Raw genomic sequence first — 24299 nt, 5'->3', positions numbered from 1 at the left:
CACTATTTTTCAGTGGGTGTGATTGTCTGAAATGACAGCCACACACTGTGGATCTGGCATTACCACTGAGTAAGCAGAGAAGTTGAGGGACACCTGTTTGGCTAACATCAACTAACCAGGCTGTGCTTCTTTTTTAAAAGCCTGTATCCAGAAGATTTGCACCAAATGAACAGCTTGGCCTCCCAACCATCCTTAGGCCTCCTTAGCCTTTGCAATACCAGCCTGATCTCTGTTTACAGTCCACCCCATCGCTGACAAAAGCACAGACAAGGAGGCAACTCAGCCTGAACAGGGTTTATTGCATCATACACAGCAAACACAGCACATAGTAACCCCGTTCCGCAACCAGAGTGTAACTGACTCTGAGCCCCCACCTCCATCCAGATATACCAGGGGGGTGATTGTGGCTGGAGCAAGGGGGAAAATCAGTCAAACTAAAGGCACGGTGGGGAGTATCTCTGCTCAGGGTTGAGAGATTCTGGAAAAGAGTCTGATTTATCTGGGAGGTGGGCAAGGTGCACCCTCTTCCTTCCTGACAAACACCAGGGCCAAGCCACCCCACCCACTGAAGACCCCATGCTTTTCACATAGGTGAGAGCTGAAAGGCAGGGAGTGCAGGAGCTATGCACTGGCTGGAGCTCACTGTAGGTTCCTGCCTGCTCTCTGCCAGCATGGGAAACAGATCCACAAAGCGGTCATGTTTCTCCTTTCCTGGGGCCTGCAGACTTGGCGGGAGTGAAGTGTGGGACTGGCTCACACGGAAAATCAGTGGCTGGGAGGCACCTTTAATAGCCAAGGACTCTGGAGGACTGCAGGGTCAGGGGAAGGTATGGAGCGGGGCTACATAGGATGCAGCTTCCCTTCCTTCTTTCTGTAGCGGGTGCGACGTTTGGTCTTCGATTCTATTATCTGCTGGGATTGACGCTTCAGGGCTGCACGGGTCACCACATCCGCATCATCCTCTCCGCTATCCTCCTCATCTGCAAAGAGACCAAAGGGTTTGTGGCAACACGAGAGCGGGGCCTTCTCTGCAGTGGCTCCCCGTCTGTGGAATGCTCTCCCCAGTGAAGTTTGCCTGGCGCCTTCATTAGATATCTTTAGGCACCAAGCAAAAACATTCCTTTTTAACCAGGTGGTTGATTTGATTGACATCCTATGACCTTTTAAAATGTTGTTGGTGGTTTTTTTTGGGGGGGGGGTTATTATTTGTATTTTGATTATATATTTTGTGGTTTTATATTTTGATTTTGTTTTGTGAAGCTCCCTGAGGCCTCTGGGTATAGGGCGGTGTATAAATTCAATAAATAAAATCATCATCACGCATGAGGTCACAAGACTAAGGTTCCAAGTCCTGCACTGTGACACGGGACTAGAATCATAACCAAGTCCAGAGCCACGGAGAAAGGCTGCCCCTCAACAAAGCCCATAGCCCAAAGGCAAAAAAAGGTAAGTACTCTACATCTGTGACGTCACAAAGGGAAACATAGGTGTGCCAATGCCCCATAGCCATGTGTTCAAGGCCAATGATGTCGTAGGCAGAGAAGACCTGTGCCACATAGCTGCCACCCACAGAGAACCTGTAACTTAAAACTACCAAAGAGCCCACAGTGTGCTAAGAAAAGGGCTGTGTGAACTCTGTGCAATACAGGAGAGAAATTCAGTGCCCAGGTAGTCCAAATTCTGGATTTTTTAAAAGAAGAAATTCTGTAAAGTATGTAAACATGCATATTTACTCTGGTTTTGTATAATGTTCAGTGTTTTGTAAAAGTCATTATCATTTTGCTCATTTCCCCTCTCTGCTGAAAATCTAATTAAGCCATTTATCCGATTTCAGAAATTTTAGCAGGCATTGTATACGTGCATTAAAACTTACCCGCACACCCACAAGTTACAAATTCTCTTTTCAAAACAACTTTTTTAAAAAATTCAGGAAGCTGAGGTCTATGCCCACAAGCACATTCTATGCTCCCACAAAACTGTGGCATGGCTAACACGACAAACTGTCCACAGCCACAGTCCACTAAGCTGCATGTGCATTGCTTTGCATTGCACCCACCTGCAGAAGTTAGCTCAGTATATGGAACCCAAAACTATCAGCTATAGAGCACAGAAGTAGACAGGAGGCAACAGAATTTGCCTACAGGGAAGGCTCTCGCTGTGCAATGTAGCTTCTATCCAATGGCCATGTGTTAGAAAACTTGGATACCTGCTGCTGAGACTTACCATAATACATGTCTGGCTTCTGTGCGGTGGGTAGTTTGACCCTCGTATTGTAGGCAGGCAGCCGTCTCTCAAGTTTAGAATGGAACTGCAACAACATAGGACAGAGGTTAGACTGGGACCATGGGAAATGGGGAGGGGCAACTCATTTCCTTGTGTATTAGGGCAAAGCCCAGCAGACCACGTAGCTCAGCAATTCTGGCCTGACTTGAAATTTATTGTCTTTGTAACTTTGACTGATTCATGTTTTGCCTTAATGTCACCTGATCGGGTCAGGGATTAAATAGAAGAATCTTGATAACTGGAATGCAGCCATAATGGCTGAGAAATTTATGTTCTCGGAATTCAGAACCTACCAGAGTTTGAAAATGGAGGGCTAAAGAGAAGTGCAAAGAGTTTGGAGCCAGTCTGAATTTAGGCAGGGCAAGGATAGAGCATTGAGTGCTTAGCTGAGACAGGAGTGTGCCTGGGAAGCACAAGTTGCTCCCTTTGGAGAACGGAGGCAGAATTAGCAACTGCACTGACTGCTTTAGGAGTCTGCTCCCCAAATGCTCAGTTGTGTATTCGTAAATAAAGCAAATAGGAAAAAAACATCACAAGTCTCAGTGCCCTCTTATCCATAGGAAGCTAAACCCCATAATTCCATGTGGATTATCACTGCCTGGTGAATTGAGGAATATGTCATTGTGTAGAATCCCAACAAAGGTGACTGAGAAGACAAATTAGTCTGGCCCTCTCAACCTTATCTGAACCCACCTCCACGTCTTCAATTCTCTGGAGAAGTTCCTTCTTGTCTCGATCCTTGAGAGAATCCATAAGGAACAGCAGCTTCTCCTCTGTCTGGGCCAGGAGGTCAAGGACATAATCACTGGCTTTCTCGTTCAATTGGGTAGAAGCAAAGCGGCTATCTTCCTAGGGAGAAGAAGAGATGTTCACTAGCTTCTGCCCAACAGAGCACAGCAGGGAAACCTATGAACTTGTTGGAACAGCTACTTGATCAGGGCCACACAGGGAGAGAACAAAGGCAAAATCCTGTTACCCTACTATAAGCATATCTTTCAGTGAGGTGAACATAACCCTGGAGTTCTGCCTCACAGCTCCTGCTATAACCCTTAGCCCCTGCTTTCTTCCTCCAAGACTCTCCTCCTCAGTGGAGAGCCTCAACCTGCTTGTGAAGAAGGCGCAGCAGAGACTGTACTTCTTGAGAATCCTAAGGAAAAACCATCTTCCGCAGAAACTGCTGCTTGCCTTCTATCACTGTGCCACTGAGAGCGTGCTCACTTATGGCTTATGTGTGTGGTACGGAAGCTGTACTACCCAGGACAGGATGGGGTTGTGCAGAGTTGTTAAGGCAGCAGAGAGCATTGTTGGCTGCCCACTCTCCACCTTAGAGCAGATTTATGCCACAAGGTGCCATAGGAAGGCACTGGACATAGTAAAAGATCCATCGCATCCTGGTCACTGTCTCTTCGAGATCCTGCCGTCGGGACGGAGATACAGGACGATGAAGACAAGAACGAGCCGTCTCAAGAACAGCTTCTTCTCCAGAGCGATCTCGGCCCTGAATGGGAAGCCTGGACTTTGAAAGTCATCTAATCTTCCTTGTTGTATTATACTGTATTGTAATTAGTCTTTTTATAGTTGTTCTGATTTTGTGTGGAGTGCCCTACCTGGGTGGATGGAGCAGCCAAGTAAATTTTGTTGTCCCCGAGGGGGGGCAATGACAATAAAGATGATCAAAACAAAACAAATTCCTTCCAGTAGCACCTTAAAGACCAACTAAGTCAGTTCTTGGTATGAGCTTTCGTGTGCATGCACACTTCTTCAGATGAGCTTTCACACGAAAGCTCATACCAAGAACTGACTTAGTTGGTCTTTAAGGTGCTACTGGAAGGAATTTGTTTTGTTTTGACTATGGCAGACCAACACGGCTACCTATCTGTAATAAAGATGATATTATTATTATTATTATTATTATTATTATTATTATGGTGCTGCCAAGTAGTGCAGATTGTTGGGAACATCATGCAGGTCAGAGGTACGATCTTGGTTATGGTATTGATTGAGCTGTACGCTGTGTGTTGGGTGGGGAGCTGCCTGCTGTAGAGCCAGGACATGCTCAGCTGTGCACTCACCAGCTTGATGTGCTGCACTTTGGAGGCCAAATGCTCCACTCCAGTTTTGGCATTGAGCAGAACCTTGTTCACCTTGGACAGCTCTTCCCGGGTTGCATCACGCCTCTTCTCTTCTTTTTGCAGATGCGCGTGTAACTCCTTCATAAGGTTCTGGGCCCTGGGGGTGGGAGAGGGGGTGGGGTGGTTCACAGAAGAGAACCCTTGAGCCCCCCCAGCTCCTAACCCTCATGTGGGTCAGGGAGCAAGGACTGGCACACTCTGCATGGCGGATCGCCAACACGTGCTCTTGCCTGTAAGCCAAGTGATACAAGTGGATAAGCCAACTTACCCCACCTTCCGGGCCTCTCCCGAGTACTTGGTGTGCTCAAGTTCACGTTGCAATACATCCCTCTCCTCTTTTAGTCGCACCAGGGACTCTTCATTCTCATTCTTCATTTCCTCCAGGTGCTTGAAGGTTTCTTCTTGAGCCGCGAAGCAGGCCATAACATCCTGTCAAGATTTCACAGGGATGAATGGAAGTATCAGAGCTGTACGAATCTGGCCCCTGCCTGCTCGGCATGCATACTACTCTTTCCATGCAAATAAGAGGCAGCCGTGGAATGATAGGATCCACCACAGCCCTGAGGCAAGCCTGCAGATCTTATTGGTCATGTCTGGCCCTTTTGCCTCCTACAGTACAGTCATACCTCGGGCTGAATACACTTCAAGTTGAGCGCATTCGAGTTGCGCTCCGCGGCAACCCGGAAGTAACGGAGCGCGTTACTTCTGGGTTTCACTGCTTGCGCAGACGCTCAAAATGCCGTCATGCGCATGCGCAGAAGTGGCAAAAAGCGACGCGCATGTTCGCAGATGTGCCGTCGCTAGTTACGTTTGCTTCTAGATGCGAATGGGGCTCCAGAACGGATCCCGTTTGTATCTAGAGGTATCTCCGGTTATGAACTTAATTCGTTCTGGAGGTCCGTTTGTAACTGGAAGCTGTTCTTATCCTGAGGAACGCTTTTGTGAATGGGGCCCCCGCTGTGTGCAAACGCTTCTGGCACGTGATTTCTGCTTGCATCCCGGGGCAAAGTTTGCTTCCGGGAGCAGCTACTTCCAGGTTAGCAGAATTCGTAATCCAAAGAGGTTCGCAACCAGAGGTATTACTGCACGCATCAAAAGGAGCCTCAATAGGGAAACCACTGTGGACAGCAAAGTCTCCTGTCTCTGCTAGAGCCAACTGCTGGTATCCAAGCTCCCAAAAAGATGAATTCTTACAGTTCAAGCAGACCAAGTTAAGAGAGCAACCAGCAGCACAGGGGCATGAGACAAGACAATGCAAAACTGCCAGCTCACCATCAAAGTGTGGCAATCTCAGAATGGGGTATCTCTTTGGCTTAGAAGCTAACAGAAGCACAGAGAAGTCTGGAGCACAGAGAAGTCTTGCAAAAGACAGTTGTCCTGGTTCTAGAACCAACCTGAAACTTTCCTGTCTAGTTTGGGTGCCTTGTGATCAAATGGATTTGCAATGGGTCCAAAAAGCAGCTTGAGAGTAAATTAAAATGGTCTGTGTCACTCATGGGACAGTCATGCTTACAGGCAATGCTGCTTACAGGACAAGACACAGCTCTGAAATTTCAGGCATGGAGGAAGCGGGTCAAAAATTTCCAACTGGAGAGGACAACAGGAGGGGCATCCAATGATTTTCATCAACATACCGGGCTTTATAGGTTCAATTAATCCAGCCCTGCCACAAGCACATCCTCTCCAGTCCCTCAGCTTTACTGGAAAAGATCCAGATTTCATGTCCTTGGCCTTTTGCCCTCCAGGAACCTGCAGCACAAGTGCCTCTAAACTACGTCAGTGGGTGGCTGTCTGCAGGTCTGGCTCCTGCCAAAAAGCAACAATTGATTGTGCATAGATAGCTTGGCTGCAAGCCCGAGCCTTCTACGGGCACAGCAGCATTCCTGCTGGGTTCACAGTGCAGAAGACCTGAATGGGAATGGACATCCGGTTTTCCTAGAAATGCTTTTTTTTTAAAAAAAAAAAAAAACAACAAAAAACAAAACCAGGGCGTCTTTGGGATATTTAAGTAGAGACCAAAGTCATGAGAAAAATCAACTAAGGGCAAGGAATAAATTTATGAATGGAATTTGCCCAGAATGGCAGAAGAACACAGCCTGCAAGAGAAAAGGATCACTAAGTTTTGATTGGCTGGCAGCAGCTGGTACATGGAGAGCAGAGAATGTTTTGCCGTCACACATGAATAACTAGTGCCCCGAGCAACAATTGGACTTGTGGCGTCAACTGCATATCAGCAGGGAACAGTCATGGGATGTGCTGGAGCTGCTGCAAAATGGGGGCGGGGAAAGATGCAGATCAATTCTGAGTTTTATTATTTGGTCCTCTGCCTGAAAGAAGGGAGAGTAACCAGAAAGCTGTTCTCCCAATCTGAGAAGGGTGGCTGAATTCACTTCTGTTTGCAGTTTGTCTGGGGGCAACAAAATTAACAGCATCCCCCCCTCCCCTTAGGAACTCCTTTCGGAAAGAAAATTAAGCAGGAATTGCACGTTGGTGTATCCTGAACTTGCTTTGTTTCTGTTTCATTGGACAAGCTGGAGGTTGAATTTGGGCTACTTTGCAAATTATACAGTGATAAAACAGACTCCTCCCCCTCACAGCAAGCTGCCTATTTCTCCTTCTGAATCTTTGGGTGCAAACCCTGACAGTGTTGGAACACTGGCTGGACTTCCTAAATACGTTGCCAGTGAATGTGAGGCAGGTCAGATACATTTAGAGCAACCTGATCCACACCAAAACAACTAATGTTGTTGACTGGATTAATCTCAGACTGGGGAGCTAGAAATAACAAGCATCTTAAGTCTGGAAAGGGACCTAATGTTGCCCTCTCTCAGCAAAGGAAGGAGTCTGGGAGGAGGCAGCGGGCAAAGTTCTTACATTTGCATTTGTGACGCCAGTGGCTACTCGGATCTTGTCAAAGGCCTCTGCTGCAGTGAACATGGCTTGTTTGCTTTTCAGGATAGTTGATTTCTTGACCTGGGGCTCCTTGAGTACGTCGTCACTTCCAAATGGGACACGATCCTTCTGAGACTGCTGAAACAAATGGAGTGCATGTGGACAAGGTACAGTACACATAGCCCAAGAAAAAAAATCTCAAAATGGCTTCTGTTATGCTAAGGCCTTGCCAGTTGATTGTTGATTTGCTTTTAATTCCTCTCCTGCCTCATTTTATTGTATGCTGAACTGACTAGATTTCTTTCTATCCCCCCCCCCATTTTGAATGATTTTCCCTTCTTCTATTTTTAGCCTTTGTTTGTTTATACTTTTCAAGTTTATACATTTCACTAATTTTATACATTTCACTAATTTCACAATCATTTTGACATTTCAAAACTTGACTTCCTTCCCCCTCTTTCTGCGGTTCCTTAAATTTGTTCTTAATATCTTCTGCATATCCAAATTAACTTAATTTGCTCATTTACTCATCTTCTTTAAATATATACTCCTATAAAACTGAAGGTTATTACAATAACCCTGCCAGTGTTTTCATCTGTTTAATGGTTTTCCCTTCTTTACTGCCTCTCCCCTTTACAATTGTGTCACGGCCCTGGACAGCTGGTGGCAACCAGAAGACCTTTGATCACCTTCCTTGGAGTATAGATGAGATCACCCAGCCAATGAGATGTTAAATTAAAAAGGGGCCGAGAATTCCCTTGGAACGCAGTTCAGGTGGCAATATGTGAAAGGGCCTCTGGGTAATCAAGGCACAGAGCTTCAAGATCATCTCGTCCTGCTTTTTCCCCTGGCAGGATCTTCTAAGTCATTGATCACATCCACATTAGCCCACCCTCAGATTAGTCAGGACACCCTGATTAAAGCCTTTCATGGGAGGGAATAAACAAAGTAGCCCCACTTCATAAAGGAGGATATAATTGCTCAGCTGCTACATAAACTAATTATTTCTTAACTGGATGCAGAGATCAATCGGGTGCTCAGAAAAATCATCCACTGAGCCTCTTCGCGAGCAACTTTTTGTTTATTTAACAAAATTTTACACGTAGATGGAAGAGGAAACAGCAGAGGTGGGGAGGGATTCATGCTGCAACAGTTGGCCTCTAAAATGTTTTTAAATGCCCTTAGTGGCCTGAGCCTCCGCTGGGTAATGAAACAATCCTAAACAGTCTAGTAATTTCCATACCCAGGGCTTGAGTTCAGTTGCCAAACCTTGTGGCCAGTGCTGAAGGACCAAAAATTCACTTGACTAGCCATAATGCCACACCTGGGAAAGAGATGGGACCTTGCTCAGATCCCTGGCTGACATTAGATTGGGGGCAGGGACCCATAGCCCTCTCAGTGTTGTCGGACTCTTAACTACCAGCAGCCCCAGCCAGCTTGGGATGATACAAATTGTAATACAGGAACATCTGGCAGGCCACAAAGTTCCCCAGTCCTGGGTTAAAAACATGACTTCTGCACTTTCACACAGATGCAGCAAAACCACAGAATTTGCTAGTGGGGGCAGAATTATAATAATAAGACCTAACTCCTCTTTTCTCGTTACAGAAGGTTTAAAGCACATTCAGGCCTGTTCAGAGTCAGAGAGTGGCTGCTTGCCCATTTCAGACACTTGCGATCTTTATCTAGTCCACTTCTGAGATTTAAGTCCTTGCTGTTAGCACCAGGAAAACCAGAAGCTATCTAAGAGGCAAAATATCCTTTTGGCCTATTGTGAGTCTGAAGACAGGGGACAGACTTGGGGAGTGTCAGCCATTTAATGGAGAGAAGAAAACCCCACAGTACCCGTCTCTCTGTACGCTCATTCTGCGCTCTCTTTTCCTCGGTCAGCTTCTTCAGATCCTTCATCTTCTTATCACGAACTTTCCGTTCTCGGTAGATGATTTCTTCTTGGTTCAGGAGCTGTGCCTGCATTTTGGAGGGAAGAGAAGGTGAGCTTCTGTCCTGTCCTCGTAATCTCTAAATAGGATGCACTGTGAACATCTCTGCGCCTCTTAGGCCTGTTTTTGGACAGCCCAATACACCCATTGATGTGGTGAGACACCGATCTCAGGGATGTTGTGATGTTCCCTGAGGACCACTTCCTGGTGCTCTCTCCTAACCTACTCAACACTAGATCACAATTAGAGTTGTGTGGTTAATCCAGTGGCACCCGACTCTTATTTTATTTCTTTTAAATAAGAGTTCTAGGCTAATATGTTTGCTTTAAAAGCTTAAAAAGTCTCCAGAACAAACCCCCAGTTATCTGAAAGTATGACTCTTAAGATCAGAGTAAAATATGTGAAATGAATAATATGTGTGCAAATAAAATTAATTATAACTGCAGCCCCTAGTGAGAATCTCCTTACAGTGGGAGGTCTTGTATTATTTAATTATTATACAAGTTGAACATGTATATACAGTCATACCTTGGTACTTGAACGCCTTGTGACTCAAACGTTTTGGCTCCCGAGTGCTGCAAGCTCGGAAGTGTTCCAGTTTGCGAACTTTTTTTGGAAGGTGAACATCTGATGTGGCTTCCGATTAAGTGCAGGAAGCTCCTGCAGCCAATCAGAAGCCGCGCCGTGGTTTTCGAACGGTTTCGGGAGTCAAACGGACTACTGAAACGGGTTCCGTTCAAGAACCAAGGTACGACTGTATTGCTCCTCACCACACAGTAGCCACAAACCATAACTGCTCCTTCATCCTGTATCCAACACTGTGCTGACTCCCTACCCTGGCTGTATCACGAGCATGTTGGGCTTCCGTGTTCACGCTTTCCAGGTCCTTAAGCTCGTTGCGCAGGCGTAAGATCTCAGCTTCCATAGCATCCAGCTTGTTCTGGAAGTGCAGGCTCTGCTCCTAGAAAAGGGATGAAGCATTCCAGGGTGGTTGTGGAGCAAACAGCCTTGATGCCTCATTCATCTTTGCAGAACACAAATCCCTAATCATCTAACTCCCTCAATGGCTCCTAACCCACTTAATTCAGTGCGTCTAGGACCTAGGAGATCAGGGTTCAAATCTTCACTCAGCCACAAAGCTTACTTTGTGACCTTGGGTGAGTACAGTCTCTCTGTTTAACCTACTTTCCTGCCCTGTGGGTGAACAGGAGGCAAATGTGCAGGTGGATGGATTACATGTGAGGCTCTGGTCCAACCATACCTGCCATTTAGCCCCCAGAACATTACTCATGAAGAAAGTTGGCTCTTGGGCTGGAAAAGTTTCCCCACTCCTATCTAAGAGTGTGTCTGTGTCTCACCTGCATATGCGATTTTAACTTCTGGTACATGCCGGTGATGCGTTGGGCCTCATCAGTCTTAAATCGGGCCTTTTCCAGTCGGTTCTCCAGCGTTCGCAGTGTCTGGATATAAAGAACAGCAAACTGAGCTAGCAGCCAGTAGGATGAAGTCTCTCCAAAAACCCATCTAGTTCAAAGATGTCCTTTCCCCAAGTTACAGCTGCAGGGATGCAAGCAACTTTCAGGTTCTATAGTCTAATCTTTCCATTACCACGTTCTTCAGATTGCATATGGCTGGACTGACAACCATCCCAAGTGCTTTACAAGACAGTGGAAATTTTTACAATGACCTCATTGAGTTGTAGGGAATCTTCAAGGTGAGCAAACATGGTGATCGCTCCATGGTGACAGAACAAGGAAAAAACGGACCTGGCACATTGCCAGCTTGGAAGGGAAAACAAAATGCTGGTATAGCTCAGCCAGCAAGTGGAGAATAGTCCCCGGCGCAAGACCTCAGGATCAGGCAGGATGGGTGGTGGGTGAGAAAAGTCACCTGTTTGGCATGTGTGGTCTTCTCCTCTAATGACATTCATGCACAGACAGGATTGAGGGAACAAGAACGTGGTTGAATACAACCACTGTCTTCCTACTTCCTTTACTCAAACAAGTTTTATTTAAGTAATCAGAATACATTAGAAACCCCCGCTTTCTGAGGCAAGTTCCAAGAATCTCTTCTGTTTGTTTTACAAGTGGTAGATATTGCAAATTTGGGTGATACCTTTATTCAGATTCCTGTGATCTGCTGGTTGCAACTGCTTGTTTTTCAATTCATTTAGCTACAGTCAGTGCTTTTTTCCTGGGGAGATGGAGGGGGATGCATACCCCTAAACATTTTGTGAATCTTTGTACTTTTGTCCATTTACTGTATTTATTTTTTCCTGATTTGAGCTATAAAATGGTGATTTTCTTAAGTCAAAATGAGAGGGGGGAAAGCACTGACTACAGTAGGTGCTAAGCATTAGGTTTTGTATAACTGGATGTGCAAAATGGTGCTTGAATCTCTCTCTTAGAAAAATAATGAGATATTGAAAGATAATGAGATATAGAAAGATATCAAACACCAATATAAGTGCCTAAGATTGTTTAAACAAAGATACTCTAGCATTTGAAAAATTAGAGCACAGCGATGTTGTGTCATTATACAGCAACCAAGTTATGTGCTCTTACCATCTAATAAAATAATCCTTTCAATACTTCAATCTGATAACACATTCATGTATTTGCACACGGTTTTCTGCTGCTCCAGAGAAGCGGACACGGAGCAATGGATCCAAACTACAAGAAAGAAGATTCCACCTAAACATTAGGAAGAACTTCCTGACAGTAAGAGCTGTTCGACAGTGGAATTTGCTGCCAAGGAGTGTGGTGGAGTCTCCTTCTTTGGAGGTCTTTAAGCAGAGGCTTGACAGCCATATGTCAGGAGTGCTCTGATGGTGTTTCCTGCTTGGCAGGGGGTTGGACTCGACGGCCCTTGTGGTCTCTTCCAACTCTATGATTCTATGATCTGATAGAGGATGTTTGCCTACATTTTCAAAAATGCTTATTTTTCGAAACTATTAAACAATTTTCCTCCTGTAGATAAAAACATCCCACACAAGCGCACATGCAGTTAGCTGCAGGACATGCTAAGCTTTGATTTGAACCTTCATATGAACATATGAAGCTCCATGCCAACCCAGACAACTGTTTCATACCCCAGTACTGTATGCTCTGAATTGCAGAGGGTCTACAGCCTTGTTATCCTCTTGTGTCAGATAATGCCAGGAATTGAACCTGAGAGCTTATGCGCACAAAGCAAACCACATCACTGAATCTTATGGCTCTGAGCTCTTGCCCATTCACAGCCAAAATGTACTGAGTATATTAATCACAGGTTGGATAATACATACTTTGTTCATGGGTTTGTGAAGGTGTGTATTAGTGTAGCTCCTGCCTGTATATTCAAGTGCATAAATCATTCATATCAGAGGGCTAAAAGTGGAAGAGCATCCCTATCATATCACTAACAGGAACAGTAAAGAGGTCTGGTGGATGAATTAAGACTCGGGAGCTCAGGCACTGAGCTTTTGTCCTCAGTATCTCATCTCCCTTCTCTCTGTCTTGATGTCCTCATCTGAGAATAGGGCACGTACGGCAATTTCTCAATTTCGGACAGCTCCATTTACAAGACAGAATTAAGACCTTAGATGCTCCAAGCACTGAAAAGATTATGGTGCCCCCATATGTAATTCAAAATAAAACCAATAGTAAACCATAAAACAAAATTTCAAAACAAAAGAAATCAAAATATAGATATACAGTGGTACCTTGGGTTAAGAACTTAATTCGTTCTGGAGGTCTGTTCTTAGCCTGAAACTGTTCTTAACCTGAGGTACCACTTTAGCTAATGGGGCCTCCTGCTGCCGCTGCACAATTTCTGTTCTCATCCTGAAGCAAAGTTCTTAACCTGAGGTACTATTTTTGGGTTAGCAGAGTCTGTAACCTGAAGTGTCTGTAACCCGAAGAACCACTGTATCACACCACATGACAGGATCTGACTTCCTTGCATTATTTTGAACTACATGAGTAGGATGCCTCCCGGTTTAGGTGGGGATCAGTAATAGAGAACAGAAACTTGAGGGAAAATGTGTAGTGGAGTGTAAGTCTAACCAACTTCTGATTTCCCCCAGCGGTGACTATTTCAATTGGTTGGTTTTTTTGTTTTGTTTTTTACTTTAAAAAAAATTATTGGTTTTCTTGCTTAAAACACACACACACACACACACACACACACAAATAAAAGTTAACATAAGTTAACATAAAAAATAAAATAAAAGCAAAAGAAAACAATAATTCCCCCTGTAGCTTCCCTTCCCCAAAACTCAACATTCTTTATTTTTACAGTCTTTTTACCATTGCATCTTTCATATATTATCCCTGATATTCCTAATATATCAATTCTATCTATTTCAGCTATACATACTTAATCTATGCATATTAACATGTTATCTTTAGACCAATGTTTTTTCATATAGTCTTCAAAACATTGCCATACGCTCCTTAATTTCAGATTTGTCTGGTGTCTTACGGCAGCTGTTAATTTTGCCAGTTCTATATATTCACATAGTTTATTCAACCAGTCTTCTTTTGTGGGGGTAGTACCTCCTTTCCAGTTTTTTGCCAAGACTAGTTTGACTGCGGCTGTAGCATATAAGAATAATATTTTCTTATACTGTGGGATATCTTTTCCTAAAATGCCCAGCAAATATTCCTCTGGCTTTTTTTCTATAGAGATTTTGAACATCTTTTTTATCTCTTTGTGAATGCATCCCCAGAATATTTTAATTTTGTTTTGTTTTTTAATATCGAATGTCCAATTCTTCCCAAAAACATTTTCTTCTTCTTGTTTTTGTTCCCCTGTTTTGCTAGTGCCCAAAGCATGTGCTTAAGTCTGCCTACTGGGCAATCTACTGCATGTATTACAGCTAAGTAGCTAGAATGGGGACAATTAAGGAAAGTAATGCAGTGGTTCTTTGCCTCCCTCTTGCGGTGTGTTCATATAAGCTGCCAGAAAGAAATGGGGAGTCAAATTACACGTTACATTATATGTTAGCAACTGGTTGTTTTTTCTTTGATAAAGAGCAGCAGCAGCAGGAGGGGCTCATCAGGATTGCAACCGCAGGCTTGGGAGGAAAGGGAGGAAATTCAGTCCTTTATTCCTGCTCTAGTTCTGGTCCAGATCAGTCCTGCTCTTCTACAGCAGTTGCTTGCCTTGGGAGTAAAACTGCCATTCTTAGATGACATCCGATTTAGGATAACCAGATCTAGATTGCCAGGATGTCCTGCACTATAAATGTCAGTTAACTACTTCTTCTTCTTCTTCTTCTTCTTCTTCTTCTTCTTCTTCTTCTTCTTCTTCTTATTTCCAATGCCCTATTCTGCCTTGGTCAGACTCTACTTGGAGTCCCAAGTCCAGTTCTGGGTACTACAATTTAGGAAGGATATTGACAAGCTGGAACATGTGCAGAGGAGGGCAACCAAGATGATAAAGGGCCTGGAAACCAAGCCTTATCGTGAATGGTTGAAGGAGCTGGGCATGTTTAGTCTGGAGGAGACTGAGAGATGATATGATAAAGGTAAAGGGACACCTGACCATTAGGTCCAGTCGTGACCGACTCTGGGATTGCGGCGCTCATCTCGCTTTATTGGCTGAGGGAGCCAGCATACAGCTTTCGAGTCATGTGGCTAGGATGACTAAGCCGCTTCTGGCGAACCAGAGCAGCGCATGGAAACGCCATTTATCTTCCCACTGGAGCGGTACCCATTTATCTACTTGCACTTTGACGTGCTTTTGAACTGCTAGGTTGGCAGGAGCAGGGACCGAGCAACGGGAGCTCATCCCGTTGTGGGGATTTGAACCGCCGACCTTCTGATTGGCAAATCCTAGGCTCTGTGGTTTAAGCCACAGAGCCACCCACGTCCCTATGATGATATGATAGCCAGCTTCAAATATCTAAAGGGCTGTCACAAGGAAGATGGCTTAGACTAGATGGCCCTTAGGGTCCCTTCCAACTCTACAGTTCTATGATTATGAGAGAATGGCGCAAACTCTAAGAACTGCCATTCATGGGTTCTAGGAAGAAAAAGTGCTTTTCCAAAGAGATCTTCAGCATGCCAAGGACATGCAAACATCACACTGATGCCTCCTTACTAATTAGTAACAATCAGAGAGCAAAAGAGACCAAACATGAGAGATCCTGAATTCATCACTGCATCTCAGGGAGAGGAGCTGCAGGAACAGATATGACACATCAACCTTACAGCCGCCCCTGTGATAAGAACTTGCTCTCTGTGTTACCTGAGAGAGCAGCTTTACTCCAATCTGAGGAAATCAAAGCAGAAATGAGCCATTTGCAAAATCATTGGTTCTTCTTCTCAAGAGACCTGAGGACTCAGGGAATCCAGACATTTTAGCTTCCCCACTCCACGGCACTAATCTGTCACTATACTGCACTGATATGTCACTATAGAGAGAACCCAGGACACCTTCAGGCACAAATAAACTTAAGATTCTTCTCAAGTTTTGTGACAATTGAGCTGCTTTCTTTTTAGCTAAACCAGGACTCTGGTAGAAGGAACAACTCCACTTGGAATACTACAACTAATAATACCTGTAGGAGTCCAACTTCTGCAGAATGCAATCAATGATTGCATATATAAAAGGTGAGGTGCCCATGACAAGAGTCCTCTGCAAGCATTCAAAGAGAGAGAGAGAGGGAGGGAGGGAGGGAGAGAGAGAGAGAAGTGGCAACAGCACTGCAGCAATGATTTGTTTTTTCTCTTATTTTTATTACGAATTATGTATTGCAGGCTTCCTCAGCCCTCCAGATGTTTTTGGCCTACAACTCACATGATCCCTAGCTAGCAGGACCAGTGGTCAGGGATGCTGGGAATTGTAGTCTCAAAACATCTGGAAGGCCAAGGTTGAGGAAGCCTGATGTATTGTGCATTTGTATTATGTCTTTTATATTGTAATTTTATGTTGTGAACCACCCTGAGATCTACAGATAAAGGATGGTATACAAATTTAACAACAACAACAACAACAACATTCTAGCCTGGTGAGAGGGAACCAATGGTGGAGCTTTTCAGCCGCCTCCTTCCAAAGGATTCAGATTTGACTCACCTTAGCTGCCTCTATATTCCGTTCTTCCATTTCTTGCATTTCAGTGATCTCTTTTGTTTTAACACCATACTGAAGCTGTAGCTCTTCCAGCCTGCGTTTCCGCATCTCCACCTGATGCTTCAGGTTGTTTAACTGATTGATTTTCTCACATAGCCGGTGATTGATGATCTGAATAGCACCCTTTGGAACAGAGAGAAGAGGAGAAGAATTAAAGAAGCCTCAACAATTGTGCGGACAGTCATCCAGGTGAGGGTGAATTAGACTGGAGACAAAGAATAGGTTTTAATAAAGCTGAAACTGGTCTGAATTGAGGAAGGCTTTAAGATAAAGGAAAATTTGTAAATATATTTGAATTGGATATGCAGCAATAAAAAAGATATGAAATACCGTATTTTTCGCCCTATAGGACGCACTTTTTCCCCTCCAAAAATGAAGGAGAAATGTGTGTGCGTCCTATGGGGCGAATGCAGGCTTTCGGTGAAGCCTGGAGAGCGAGAGGGGTCGGTGCACACCGACCCCTCTCGCTCTCCAGGCTTCGCGGACCTCTCCGCAAGCAGCGGGAGCGCTCCCGCTGCTTGCGGAGAGTTGCCTGCGTGCTGAAGCCTGCGCGCGCTGAGCTCAGCGCGTCCAGGCTTCACGGACCTCTCAGCAAGCAGCGGGAGCCAGCGCTGGGCTCCCACAGCTTGCAGAGAGCTGCCTGTTTGGGGGCTGGGGTCGGGGGAAGCTCGGGCTGGCCTCCCCCACCCCAGCCCCGCACCTGGGGGGGAAATAATTTTTTCCCCTTTATTTCCCCCCCCCCAAAAAAACTAGGTGCGCCTTATGTGACGTGGCGTCCTATAGGGCGAAAAATACGGTAAATAACCGCAGAAAGGAAGGGAGCGGATTCGAAGGGAAGGGAAGTTAGATTTGTAAAGATTTGTTTTCCTTGTCAAAATATTTGTATAAGCTGAAAATGAAAAATAAATTTATAAAAAACTGAATTGAGGAAAGCTTTTCATGTTGTGTGAATTTTTTTTGTCCTATTATTTCCTCTGAGCAAACGGATACTGCAGGTTTTTGAAATAATGTGCAAACCTGAAAAACTTGTTGCCCAATAGACACATTGTTTTTCCTTTGTGTTGCAGGGTTTTCAGTTTTTGCATTTTCATTCTGTGCAATGATATAACGGGACAGGGATCACCACCTACCTCTCCAGTTTTATTTTTCACAGACCCTTGCTCAGCTGGATGTTCGTGGAATGCAGCCTTGATGACTTTTTCTTCTCCCTGAAAAAAAACCCCAAATAACTGTTTTCCTTTTCTGAAAGTCTGACATAAATCCAAGATGCATACAAGATGGAAGCATATTTCTTGGAACAGAGCTTGCCTTTTACAAGCAGAAAGGTAGGGCGACACCCCCTCTTCCTCACCAAAAGCCAAAGTTCTTTCTCCAATCTTTTTAAAAAACAGAGGAAACACTGGGAATGCTTTAAATGCAAACATGCAAGAAATAGTTAAGGCAACGTCTTTTTGAACCAACTCTGAAGCAGCACACAGATCTCCAGGTGACAAACACCTCTAGTAGATGGAATAGGAAGGGAACTGATTATCAGCAGTAGCAATATATTTCCCATAATATCCTAACTAGACTAAAGGATGTCGAGAGACAAAATATTATGGCAGCTGTAAACAAAATTTGCTCCCCCATATTCTATGAATTAAATATCTTAGATAGCAGAGCCAATTACGTCACTAAACTAATAATCCCAGCCCAACGTAGGGCTTTTATGCTGGCCCGTTTGAATGTTTTTCCCTCAGCATTTGTCAGGGGAAGATATCAAAACATTCCTAGAAACAAGAGACTCTGCAGATGCTCTATGAATGTCCCGGACACTGTAGAGCATATTCTCCTTCATTGCCCATTGTACAGTACGCTCCGTCAACGCGTGCTGTCCCCTCTTTTGGGTGGTCTGGAACCGCAGCAAGGTGAATGTGTGGGATTCTACCTATCCGACGTTGACCAAAGGGTAACGGCGGGGGTAGCCGAGTTTTTGGTAGCAGTCCTCCAAGGAGCAGGTTAACAAGGAAAACCACTGACTCTATATGTATATATATATATGCATTTAGCAAACTGCTGCCTTTTTATATATATTTCAAGGCTTTTATATGTTATTTTCTCTTTTAAGGTTTTATTTCCATAATGCCTAATAAAGGTTTGATAAAGTAAGTAGATTATCAGCAGTGTTGCATGAGTCCAAATATTTTTTTGCAAGTTCAGATAATGGTCTAATGAAAAACCACTCATACACAAGCAGAAGAATGAAGGTTGATAATGTCCCAAGTTATATATCCAGCCCACTCTTTGTATGCAATAAAATTATAAAAACTAAGGGTGCATAAGGGCCTTTCCCATCTTGCTATTGGCGAGCACATTATTAAATCTGGTGCGACAAACTCAGTGTGAGGTCAGGTAGACCCCCATCTTTCTCCAGACTTGAGAGATGGGAAGGGGCTGTTCTTCCAAGGCTTAGCAGAATGATAGTTACATTTGATGAGTTCTAGCATCTGTTTTGAAACAGAACGTACATTTAGTGGGATTTCAGTTGGAACCGAACATTTTGTTTTTTCCTTGTGTGTCCAACCAAAGCTTAGTTGGGTGGTGGATCAGAGCTGGCAGATGAATACCATACCATGGCTTGGGAAAGAGCATGTCTGACATTTCCCCAGTGGTTCCGTGGTGATAGTGAAGCAAGCTTTGGTGCACATGAACGGAAAGCTCAGTTGGTAGAGTATGAGACTCTTAACCTCAGGGTTGTGGGTTCAAGCTCCACATTGGGCAAAAAGATCCCTGCACAGCAGGGGGTTGGATTAGATGATCTCTGTGGTCCCTTCCAACTCTACAATTCTGTGAATATATTCCTACTAAATGTGCATTTGGAGTTTCCAGCCACCACACTTGTTGCTTGCATGTCTGCATTAATGTGACCAGGGATGGGGAACCTCAGACCTCTCCTATGGGACTTGCCCCAACCCATGCCTCTTACTAGCTCAACTTTGCACCCTCCCTGAGTGTGTTTGCTTGGCTGGAGCCAGTCCCTGAACACTGATGGTGCTTTTTGCTTGTTTGGAGGCTAGAGAGGGGTGTGCATGTGTGTGTCAAAACTGCCTACTGTACCAAGGTATCATTCACATTTGTTGGTCTGCCCACATTTGCCTCTGCCTCTGGAAGGGAATGTGGATTTCAGGCTGAAAAAGGTGATAACAGCTACTAACCAGTGTTATAGCCTCACTGAGAACATCTTCAGTGTTTCCTTCGTTCATTCTTAGGCTTGACAGCCGTTCCAACGTCTTATTCATCATGGTTCCTTCCTTAGCACCTTGACAGCGTCCCAGAGTGTCACAGCCAGATTCAGAATGTGCTGCTAACAGACTCTGAGCAATACTTTTGTGTTTCTTTGCAGTTTGCCCTAGGCCAATGACTTGTGTTCCATGGCTTGTCACTTTCGTGCTTACTTTCCCTGACATATTAAACTTCCAGGAGTAGTTTACTAGCAAAACAAACACACCACTGTCATCTGAAACAGCCCTGATGCATTTGTGATGACACACAATGACAACATAGATTACTGGCTGCAACAAAATAATGTATGCTTCCTCGTGTGTTTTCAGGTCTCTATGCTAAGAGACAACATTGCAAAGGACTTGAGCTGCTACACTTGAACAGGTTAGCACATGTATATTTTCCATGCATTTTCTTTGACACACTGTACACATTTTGAACATAACACATTAATCATGTGCTTTTTCTTCTCAATATTTGTAAATACAACTTGTTTGGCCGGTAGGAGAAGTTTTTGAAAGTCTAAGGTATCCAGAAGTAGCTTTAGCTTGTTATCGGGCAGCAAAATCAGTATCACATACAGTCACTATCTTAAAGTGCAGAAATTGAAATAAAGTTGTTGATTTGCTTGAGTTCCAACCATTCATGTTGCTTGAAATTTTTTTTTAGCAACAATATTTGCCGCATGACACTTTCCAGCTTTCTTGGTAACTCAAACATTGGAGTCAAATATCTCAAATTGCCCAAAGGTTATAGAATGCCATTGTCTGGTTTCAGCATGTACACATGAAGGTGATATAAAAACACCTAAAAATCCATGTTGACCACTTTGGCCCCTGGACAAAATGTCCAGAATTCCTGAGAAGCATCCCTGATAGATTGTGCAGTGACTGCTAATAGAGTAAAAGTATGGACAATGTATGCTTTTATATCTTTCCACCAAAAAGCACTCATGCCTAAGCAGTGCTTTTTTCTGGGGGGGACACAGGGGTAAGCATACCCCCTAAACATTTTGTGAATCTAAATTTGGCATCATTGAGGGGCAATATTTCAATATGAGTAGGAAAATGAGAGTACCCCTAAGGAAGAACTGTAGAGCTGGGGCCCTTATCTCAAAGTGAAAAGAGATCTTGGTCTGGGATGAGTGCCAGCATGAGCTGATATCATAAATTCTGCTCATTATTTCCACTTGCTAGAAACAGGGGGAAATATAGCTATGAGGCTCACCGCTAGGAGATGTGCCAATGTTTTGTGCAACTTCTTATTCTCCTTTCTCAGTTGCAAAATTGACTCCTTGTTCTTCTTAATGTTCCATTGAGTGGTCTCATAGTAGGCTTTCCGATCACCTTCTGTAACGAGGACAAATAAAACCACTCTGCTTATGCTCATCCAAAAAAGCAGCAGCAGCAAAGCCAAACTTGTGGAAGTAGTTGCCAATTTGGGTAACTTTTAGTCATCTTCATATCCTCTCACAGATATGTGATTATGGCAGCTACATTATATAATGAATGAAATGACAGAAATTATGCTTTACCACATGACATACTTTGAGAGTTGAATTTAGTATTTCATTAGAATCAAGAGTGTAACCAAGGACAAAAAAGGCTTAACACAAGGCCTCTTTTTAATAGGAAATCCAATCTCCTTTTAGAGGTTTCAAGCATTTTGCTTTGGTCTGTATCTCTAGTCTGAAAATAATAGTGTTTTTAAATTTCTCAGTAGTTCCTTCCCATCCACAAAAATAGATATTGTAGGCCAATCATACATCTGTGGCAGTATAAATACCTTTCAGATGCCCCTCCACTTCTAGACCTCAACAAAAAGTGTACTAGTATTGGATGTACAAGACATGAACATATTAATTAGACTGTGGTGCTCACTAGAAATATGGATATTGGCACAGTCAATTGGATTAATGGGTTACCGGTATATCCAATGTTGCCGTTCTACTAGCACAACAGACATCTTGCTTGAGCAAAGAAACTTGCCTCTCCTTTGCAGCCCCCTGTGGGCCCCCAAAATCTGCTCTAGAGGACTGGGGGGACCATTTGGAACAGATTTTAGGGGGTGCACAGAGAAAGGAAGTCCTGCTGTATGAGTGGAACTCAGTACATGCTGTGCTGAATACAACCCAATGAAACCAGCACTACTTAGCATCTAACTCGACTTTGTAGTAGCACAAACATGGCTATAGTATGTTCTCACATTCTCCCTCTCTGCTGCTCCTAAGAGGCAACATCTTGGCTGTGTGTCCTGGAAGACCTGCTCTCTGCCTTGCTAGCCTTTTCCACCTGGCCTAGAAGGGCAGGGCCCTGACGGGCTGACTGACTGACTGGCCTCTAGCTACAAAAGCTGAGGCTGCTGAACAGACTACTGGGCTGGGGTATTTTTTAGGGAGGTTTAGTTGCTATTACTGATATTAATTTTTGTATCTTTATTTTTATATATTATGATTTATGTGGAAATTGTTCAATTTGGCTGTGTACTTTTTCATGTGTTTTCTTTATTGGTCATGACTACTTTATGTTTGTAATTATGTAACATCTTTTCATGTTGTAAGCCGCCTTGAGCATGGTTTTAACTTTGGAAAGGTGCCATACAATTTTATTTATTTTTAAGACTGTTTCTGCAAAACCACATCAGTGGCTGAACTGTGCCAGTTTCTCGCGGTTCCCTCACTGCGAGAAGCGAAGTTACAGGGAACCAGGCAGAAGGCCTTCTCTGTAGTGGTGCCCGCCCTATGGAACACCCTCCCCATCAGGTGTCAAGGAAATAAACAACTATCTGACTTTTAGAAGACATCTGAAGGCGGTCTTGTTTAGGGAAGTTTTTTAATATTTAATGTTTTATCGTATTTTTAATATTTTGTTGGAAGCCATCCAGAGTGGCTGGGGAAAGCCAGCTAGATGGGCAGGGCATAAATAATAAATATTATTATTAATATTATTACTACTACTACTACTACATGCAACTGGTTAGTTAGAAATCCAAGTGGGAAAGCTCTGAAATGCAACAGCCAGGAGTCTGGTCATCTGCAGTGTATAAGAATTAGCCTGAAGCCTTCAAACAGGGAAGTTTGACAAACATTCATGTTCCCACACCCCTTTATACCAACCACAAATGAATAGATAAATGTGATGTTCCATTTTCCCCATGGGTAGCTTTAGGAGGGAGCCCTTCCCTTTCTGCCTTCCCATTAACAAAACAGTAGTAATGACATAATTTACAGGATGTTGCAAAAAGGAACAAAGCAATGGAATATTGTCCCTGAGGATTCTGCTGAGTGATTGCTACATCTAAAATAATCACATCATTGGTCCATCTTGCTCACCATTATCTACTTGGACTGGAAATGGGTTTCCATGGTTTCAGGCAGCTTCTATTCCCATCCCTACCTGGAGACCCCGTGGGTTGAACACAGGGGTATTTTTTACACAAAAGGCAGGTGCTATGATCCTTCCCCAATACATAACACGCCACAGTTGTTGCTTTTTTTAAAATCAAAAAATTGCTGTGACAAACAGAAAAACACTTTCTGGGCCAACCTAGCACCTAACCTGTGGTCCTGCATGACAATTTGCAATCAGTTCAATATTATGCACACTTGGGTAAAGGTAAAGGGACCCCTGACCATTAGGTCCAGTTGCGGACGACTCTGGGGTTGCGGCGCTCATCTCGCTTTATTGGCCGAGGGAGCCGGTGTACAGCTTCCGGGTCATGTGGCCAGCATGACTAAGCCACTTCTGGCAAACCAGAGCAGCGCACAGAAACGCCGTTTACCTTCCCGCCAGAGTGGTACCTATTTATCTACATGCACTTGACGTGCTTTTGAACTGCTAGGTAGGTAGGAGCAGGGACCGAGCAACGGGAGCTCACCCCGTCATGGGGATTCGAACCGCCGACCTTCTGATTGGCAAGTCCTAGGCTCTGTGGTTTAAGCCACAGTGCCACCCGCGTCCCTTTATTATGCACACTTGGTATATTATATATATTATATATATAATATTATGCACACTTGTTGTCGTTTAGTCGTTTAGTCATGTCTGACTCTTCGTGACCCCATGGACCAGAGCATGCCAGGCACTCCTGTCTTCCACTGCCTCCCGCAGTTTGGTCAAACTCATACTGGTAGCTTATGCACACTTACTTATAAGTGAATTAATGTTTACTCCCAAGTAAGTGTGCACAGAAAAGCAGCCTTACTCAAAACGGGATGCCTCCTCGCCCACTTCCGAACGCTTTTCTCCCCTCAGCAGCCAGGCATCCCTTACCTAGGAGTTGTATCTTGTTCTGCAGCTCTGTAATCTGGTCGTGGACCGGGGGCTTAATCCCCTGCAGGGCTTGTGTCACTGGCATGGCGGAGTATCTCTCCTACCACCTCAAGCAGGGTCTGCTCGTCCCTTCCCCACCTGCACACGACCGCCGCCCCCGTCCCCAAGCCTCCCTGTCTTCCCCCTGCCCCGCTTCGCCAGGCTGCTTCCCCCTCACTCGACCATCAGCTGCATCCTTTCGCCTGCATCCGTCTCCATGGCGACCAGCTCCTCCGATGCAAAGCGCCCATTGGCCAAGGGAAGCGACCCGCGAAAGGCATGGCGGGAGGAAGGTCAGGTTGTCTCGCTTTTCCTAGGCCGCAGCTGAAATCTATCCGCGGCCATCCTCGCCGTCGCCGTGC

General features: G+C 44.4%; 1 protein-coding gene and 1 long non-coding RNA gene across 5 annotated transcripts; one reads left to right on the top strand and one right to left on the bottom strand.

Moving 5' to 3' along the window:
* Window positions 1-279: 279 nt before the first annotated feature.
* Window positions 280-24299, bottom strand: ODAD3 (outer dynein arm docking complex subunit 3). 4 transcript variants are annotated; one of them, XM_081845218.1, is made up of 13 exons: window positions 23899-24299; window positions 20855-20976; window positions 17497-17574; window positions 16310-16489; window positions 10606-10707; window positions 10083-10208; window positions 9153-9275; window positions 7290-7445; window positions 4684-4844; window positions 4356-4512; window positions 2977-3132; window positions 2224-2308; window positions 280-980 (listed from the first exon to the last, which is right to left on the bottom strand). In XM_081845218.1, the coding sequence occupies exons 1-13, from the start codon at window positions 23981-23983 to the stop codon at window positions 841-843; spliced, it is 1671 nt and encodes a 556-aa protein (XP_081701344.1). In that variant the 5' UTR covers window positions 23984-24299; the 3' UTR covers window positions 280-840. The 4 variants fall into 4 exon arrangements, 3 of the variants coding, with proteins under 3 accessions (XP_081701344.1, XP_081701342.1, XP_081701343.1); XM_081845216.1 differs by lacking the exons at window positions 20855-20976; window positions 23899-24299 and adding an exon at window positions 19561-19864; XM_081845217.1 differs by lacking the exons at window positions 20855-20976; window positions 23899-24299 and adding an exon at window positions 19561-19853 and having other exon boundaries at window positions 7290-7442.
* On the top strand, window positions 7368-16553 carry LOC309332547. Its single transcript, XR_014152160.1, has 3 exons — window positions 7368-7474; window positions 9198-9298; window positions 16463-16553. It is a non-coding gene; the product is annotated as an uncharacterized lncRNA (long non-coding RNA).

The sequence above is a fragment of the Podarcis erhardii genome, assembly GCF_964252035.2.
Source record: "Podarcis erhardii genome assembly, chromosome: 17".
Lineage (NCBI taxonomy): Eukaryota > Metazoa > Chordata > Lepidosauria > Squamata > Lacertidae > Podarcis > Podarcis erhardii.
This window is presented reverse-complemented; position numbering and strand designations above follow the sequence as displayed.